The sequence below is a fragment of the Oryzias latipes genome, chromosome 7, assembly GCF_002234675.1.
Source record: "Oryzias latipes chromosome 7, ASM223467v1".
Taxonomy (NCBI): domain Eukaryota; kingdom Metazoa; phylum Chordata; class Actinopteri; order Beloniformes; family Adrianichthyidae; genus Oryzias; species Oryzias latipes.
In genome coordinates, this window is record NC_019865.2 from 32615571 (window position 1) to 32622306 (window position 6736).

General features: G+C 44.2%; 1 protein-coding gene across 1 annotated transcript; it reads right to left on the reverse strand.

Moving 5' to 3' along the window:
* Positions 1-2027: 2027 nt before the first annotated feature.
* On the reverse strand, positions 2028-5606 carry LOC101171215 (troponin C, slow skeletal and cardiac muscles). The gene is made up of 6 exons (XM_023957073.1): positions 5450-5606; positions 4803-4833; positions 3713-3859; positions 3355-3469; positions 2308-2444; positions 2028-2220 (listed from the first exon to the last, which is right to left on the reverse strand). The coding sequence occupies exons 1-6, from the start codon at positions 5471-5473 to the stop codon at positions 2189-2191; spliced, it is 486 nt and encodes a 161-aa protein (XP_023812841.1). The 5' UTR covers positions 5474-5606; the 3' UTR covers positions 2028-2188.
* Between the last annotated feature and the right edge of the window lie 1130 nt (positions 5607-6736).

A 6736-nucleotide genomic window follows, 5' to 3' on the forward strand; every position in this document is an offset into this window, starting at 1 on the left:
TCTATAAAAAGCTGTGGAGGTTTAGAATTACCAAACTTCCACAAATACCTGTTTGTCAATAGATTACAGTACATCCTAATAAACAATCCAGAAACTGATTCATGGATGGAACGCCTGGAACAGGCGTTATGTGGAAAGATCAACCTGTCAGATCTACCATTTATCAGCCAAACAGTTAAAAAACAGGACTGCTCCCAAAGTATTGATATAAACAGCACTTTAACAGCCTGATGGGAATTTCTTAAAAGTGTCAAAATCCTCACTTTTACCGTGCAAAATGACACCCATCTGGAACAACCCAGACATCCTTATAAACAGAAAAATTACTAGAGCACTTAATTATTAACAGAAGATTCATAACACCCCAGGAACTACAAGACAAACATGGAATAAATAACTTCTTGGAATATCAGCAACTTAAAATGACTAAAAAGTTTAAATACAATGAAAATGACCTTAAACTACTAGAACTAGTTACCTCTCTGAATTATTTTTCAGTGAATATACCTCTCTCCAAAATATACAAACTCATGCAACCTAGATAATGATATTTCACTCCCGATAACAAAATGGGATGCAGATTTGAGCATCAGCACAGATGAAAGCTTCTGGTCAGAACTCTGTCTAAACACCTTTGAACGGACAAAATGTCCAAACTTGCAGCTAATCCATTTCAAAACTCTTCACAGAATTTACTACCCTGGACAGAGGATGTTCAAGATGGGTCTCAGTAACTCAGACATTTGTGAGCACTGTGACAGTAATCTACCCGACAATTACATGCATGCACTATGGTTCTGCACTCCTGTCCAGGCTCTCTGGCAGCAGGTATGTGCCGATCTATCAGTCTGGCTCAATAAAATTATCTTTTCAAATCAATGTGATAAAAATATTTTCTGATCAAACTTGGGAAGCATGTAATCTAGTTGTTCTTTTATAAATGCGTTTCCAAATACATTTGCAAGCCACAATATTAACTGATGAATAAATGAAATTCTCTCTTCTCTTATGATGCAATGTCACGGCTAATTGTCTGATTTCCTCCACCTGTGCCTGCTCCTACAAATCTCTCCCTCTTCCCTTCACTCTCTGCTGGATTCTTGCACTGCAAGCTTTCAGTCAACTCACCTGTGCTGGTCTCTGCCAGCTCATCTGCAGAGTCTACCTGTCTGCTTGCCGTTCAGCCTGGCCTCCAGCTAACCTGCTCAGCCATTCTTTGGTCTCTGCTCTCAGCTTCATGCTGCTGCAGTCATCGTCTGATCCTGTTTCCCTGCCACACTATTTTGCCCCAAACCTTGTGAGTCCCTGCTTGGGACCGAGCCCCAGGCTCCTGAGTTGTACCACACCCCCTCTCTTTTATGACTTCTGTTTGGGGCCACACCTCCATCCTACCTGCGGATCACACTCCTCATCCCAGTAGGCCTGTTTTAGCCCAGACTAATCAAGATCATTTCCCATACCTAACCCTATCCTCTTCCCAGCATCTGTTCACTGGCTGAATTCTCCAAGACCTGAGCTCCTTCGTGTTCAAGAATAGTTTCTTGCATTCCTGACATGCAAATATGCTTGTTTTGTTACAAAACACTGTTTATTCTAATTTATTGTGATCTTTACATGTATTTTAAACTAAAGGACTGATTTTAAACTGTCTTGTTTCAAATCCTCCATTAAAGAAGCCTCCCTCTCCCTCATGAATTAGCATAAGGTAAGCTAAAGTTATCTATAGGCATCAGTTCAGGTGTTGCAGACAGTGTGGGCTTCACCTGTGGGTGAGGTGACTGCTTGTCTGACAGACTTTGGTTTATCGTCTTCACAGCCTGGGAGTCCAAGTTTTTGAGATGGAACCTGGAGCTGAAGACTGACTGCTGTCCTAGAAATTCAGTGCAGCAGTAACATGATCGTCAGTAAGAACACAGGACAGTTTCCTCCCTCTGGTTAATGGGATCGATAGGACTGGACTTGAACCTGCTTTTGTAAAAAACTGACTTGCAAACACCCTCAGGGATGACAGACCTGGAGTCATTTTTACGATAATACTTTTATTGAAAACAGTCTTTTTACACAACACTTTATTGCCCACCAGAGGGCGATAGGTTTGTCAGGGGTGGTGGTGGTGGTGGTGGGGTGTGGAGGTCGCTGCCAGTGAAACATGAAGAAATTTGATGATGAAGCCACACCAACAGAACCTTCACTCAACACCTTTCATGAACTCCAGGAATTCTGTCAAAGACAAAATAAGTCATGAATGCCTGTGCATGTACACATGAACACGAAGGTGATCCTAGCACTGAGTCCTGGAGCACACACCATCATAATCAATTTTTCCATCGTTGTTTTTGTCTCCGTCCTTCATCAGCTCTTCGATGTCATCCTCAGTGATGGACTCTCCGGTGGACTCCAGCATGGTTTTCAGCTCCTCCAGGTCGATGTAGCCGTCTCCGTTCCTGCACACAGAGGGGGGTGAGGTCAGGGTCATGTTGGAGTCTGTTGTTTTTTGTTTCAGTGACTGTCTTAGACAGCAAGAAAACACCCCCACCCACCCACCAAGATACTACTGACTCTGCAGTCTTACAAAAAAATCCAACCAATCACAACGCAGAAAGACGCATGACCCAGTCACCAATTTTCAACAATATAAAATCTCCCTCAGAAAAACTGAATCTCTGTGCCAGATGCCAGACAGTCCAGCAGGAAGGGAGCCAGGAAGCGACCAGCTGTTTTTGATTGAGCAGCTCAATCAAAATCATGAAAAGAACGTGACAGTGACGCAAATAACTTAAGTACTGCTTCGCACCCTTTTGGTTTATCTCCTCTGTCTGTCTGCTAGCTGCTAATCTGAAAAACCTCCAGGTTCCTTTGTCCTCTAGGCAGTGTTTTCATTTACGTCAAAGATTTTACAAGAACTTCCAAAAAACACTTATTTCTATCCATTCCTCTGTTTAGATTAAATATTTATCCTTTTCAAAAGTAACTAGTAACTACATAAATTTATTTTCCTTTATTAGCTGTGACATTTACTGTAGTTGAAAAACGTTTTAATGCTTCACAGCAACTTTACTTGACAAAGCCTTTATCTGAACTTCACAATTTGTTGACTGAAATGACAATTAATGGGATCTTTAATGAAAGATCATTTGTCTGAATTACTGAAAAAAAGCATGTTTGACTGATTCTTCTGGGGACTCCTCAACCAGATCTCCTTCTCTCTTTACGGCACTCGCTCCTGTCCTCCCTGATCCAGCCAGAAGATTGCACTGCTTGTGCTTTGACATGCTCTTCATTTCTAACGTAGTCCGACACAGAAGTTTGAGGGCTTTCTTTTTGAACTTGAGTTCTGTCGTTCCAAAAACTCACTTGTCAAACATGCGGAAAAGTTCAGCCAGCTCCTCTTCTGGCTTTCCTTTGCTCTCCTCCTTCATGCAGCGAACCATCATCACCAAGAACTCATCAAAGTCTACAGTGCCGCTGCCTGTCAACAGAGTCCACGTTAATGACCCGGCAAGACCTGCAGCTCGTGACACGGGGTCCACCCATCCCTAAATGCTGAAGATCCTGATAGAAAAGTTAGAAATCTACAACGAAAGAAAGTGAACATGTTGGAGAAACAGATGTTTGACGTGAAAGGAGTTTTTTCTGAGATCTCTGATTATATCATGCTGATGATAAGTGCTGCTAACACATCTGTTCATTCTTCACCAGACATGTAACGCACCGTCCTCATCCACCTCATCAATCATCTCCTGTAACTCCTCCGGGGTGGGGTTCTGGCCCAGCATCCTCATCACCTTCCCCAGCTCTTTGGTGCTGATGCAGCCATCCTCAGCATCCTGGATGAAGATGTCAAACGCAGCTTTGAACTCTGGAAGGGACACATCAGCCGTTTCACTTTCCCTTAAAGTCAGTTAGGATTTAATTCATGAAACACTACAGAGAGCAGAGAGACAATGCTGTCTTCTGTTGGACACATGAAGACACCTGCATTCTTCCGAAACATCCTATAGTCTGCCTCCTCTGCCCGGGTCCATCCACATTCACTACTGCCTTAGTTCCTCTTCCTGGACCAGAGCCTTGTCTTCTCTTCATATAAGGTCTGAACTGTGTGTGTTTTACAGGTTCTGTGTTTTGAGGCTCCAACAGTCCTGGCAGATTTTCATCAGCTGACGCTTGTCAGTTAGGCCAATCTCTGTTTACCAGCTGGAACTTTGCAAAAAATCATGATGTCTCATGTAAAACTCCTGTGAGTTCTCCTCAGAATTTCAAAGGGAGTATTCTGGTCTGCTGATGACCTTGAACCCACCTCCTACAGAACATACTTTCTTTGTTCTACATTTTGAAATGCGTCTGTCTCTGTGTCTTTCTGAAGGCATCAAAGGTCTTTACTTCTTGTCATGTTTTACTGTTTGTCTCATCTGTGGCTGACTTATTTAAGCTTTATTCCATCTATTCTTTCATCAACATAATGTAGAAAAAAAGTGCCTTAAAGCTTGAAGAGCAAATCTTTGCAAACGTTTAGGAATTCAGTGCAGCGGTAACAGGAGCCCCTGTGACTGAGGACCATGTGTGGAACATCATGTAGATCCAGACTTTGCGTGATTTTAAAGACATGCTGGATGGCAGCGCTATCTCTGAACAGTCTGAAATTGTTCTTCTCAAAGAAAACTAAAGGATCCCAGAAACGGAGCCCTGTGGGACTCCCCAAACACCAAAGTATAAAGGCGTACAGAAGGGACATTAAAATGTTCACAGCTGCACATGAACATGATGATGCTGCTCTGAAGTTTTCTAAAGTGGAGTTCTCTCACCATTTTTCTGCTCCTCCGTCAGGTTCTCCACCTGCAGGGCAAAGAAGAGCTTGTGAGTTTTTGGACTGCAGTGTAGTGCTGACCTTCTTCTGCTGGAGCCCTGCTGCAGATCTTTGTCCAGTTGGACTGTAATGTGACACCGCCCACATCAAGCTCTATTCCTGTTTGCAGGCAGAATGGGCCTGAGGTGCTCAGCTGTTGTTCTATTGTCAGGAGTAGAAGTCCTGCTGAAGCCCAGCTTTGGCTCCTGGGGTCCATTTGTCAGGAAGTGAAAAGGATGCTTTCACGACAGACTTGTGTCTGACCAGCAACAGGCAAAACGGGTGTTGGGGGGTGCAGTTTTAACAGCAGCACCGGTTCTAGCCACAGGCTGCTGCGGACACATGCACTGTCTTCCTGACCCCCCTCCACACATGTCTCTCTCAGTCCCTGTAGAGGTTACGTGGGTGAATGTGCTGGGGGTGCCCCCACCACAAAAAATATTGCTAGACTGGATATTTATGTTTTAATCAGTAAGAAAGAAAGCCCAGAGAAAAATCCAAACTATAAAAGTTTGGAAATCTTCAGCTAAAGCTCACAGAGAGGGAAAGCAAAGGGGGTGACAGAGGTGACCCCCCCCCCCCCCCCCCCCCAGTGCTGTAACTCACCGCTGCTTTGTAGACATCATCCATGGCTTCGTTGGTTCTGGCCTCACTGCTGCTGGGCTCAGAGATAGAAGGAGAACGGGCAGGAAAACTGTTCTGGGTCCGTTTGGGTGAGTCCAAGAAAACTAAAATAAGCTCCTGACTCGTCTCTCAGTTGTCACTAACGATGAAGGGAGGAGTGACAAAGGCTGAGGGTTGGGGGGGGTCGTAAAGGGTAATATCTATAAATGGAAGATCTCTGAACCGATCTAAAATGAGGGGACATGCAGAACCATCTTTAGGCATGAAAAGGCTGGACTGTTTTCATGAAAAGGACAGAAATGTCGAGTCTGAAGGTTTGAGACAGAACCCGTGTCTTCTTCTATTTTATTTTACAGATCATTTGTTTTCTTCTTGATGAGCAATCTACATCTGAGACCCCCTCCCTAAGATTGGTGGATGCCCCTCAGAGAGTTTCCAATCAGACAGAAAGAAACGGGGGGAGGGGGGGGGGGCAGCAGGTGACATTAGAAACAAAAGAAATCCTGTTTGTGCTGTTTAACTTGTCTCCATCATAGGTGATGGAATTCACAGACGTATGAATATGAAAACACTTCAGTGTCTGACTCAGAAAGTAAAGAATTTTAGTCAGGGACAGAAGCTTCAAGCCTTGTCCTCGCTGTCCAGTATCTTGGCATCAGAACATCTTTATCCTGGAGGAGCTGGAGAATCTTAGGTGCTATTCTAGAGGTCTCTGACTGTAGGAAACATTTCAGAGGACCCCCTCGCTCCTGCTGTCCCTCATCATCACACAGCAGATCTCAGCATGCTCATCTTGTTCCGTGGCAGCAGTGGGAAGATTACATCCCCCCATCCCCTCCACCCCGTGACATCACATCAGGATTCATTCAGCTGAAGTGACAAAAGTCCTTGACCTCAGTAAACAGATCAGTGACATGTCTCCTCGTCTTGGTTGTTCTGTCATGTCAGTTTTTGGTCTGATGCAGAGGTCCTGCTGCATCTTTTTATGGAGGAATGGACTCAGTGGTAAAGGATCAGAGCAACGTTCATTTTTGGACTTTTGTCAGAAGAGTAAAAGATGATGGTTTGCAAGATTCAAAGATTCCTTAAAATGGTAAGTTTGAAGATGCCCTCTGGCCAAAATGATCGAGAAGCTGCACACCGAAACCACTCAAAACATGTCATTGAACAATGGTGAGTGGTTGCTCAATGGCACAGCTGTTTGTGCAGCTCTAGGGCGCCCCCTGCTGACCAACTGAAACCAGACAGAGGTGGAAGAAGATCCAAACT

Excerpts from the sequence above, each read along its gene's own strand:
- LOC101171215 (XM_023957073.1), bottom strand. The coding sequence starts at position 5,473 with ATGGATGATGTCTACAAAGCAGCG. Across the intron at positions 4,834-5,449 it reads ATGATGTCTACAAAGCAGCG|GTGGAGAACCTGACGGAGGA; the intron begins GTGAGTTACAGC and ends TTTGCCCTGCAG. Across the intron at positions 3,470-3,712 it reads TGATGAGGTGGATGAGGACG|GCAGCGGCACTGTAGACTTT; the intron begins GTGCGTTACATG and ends CTCTGTTGACAG.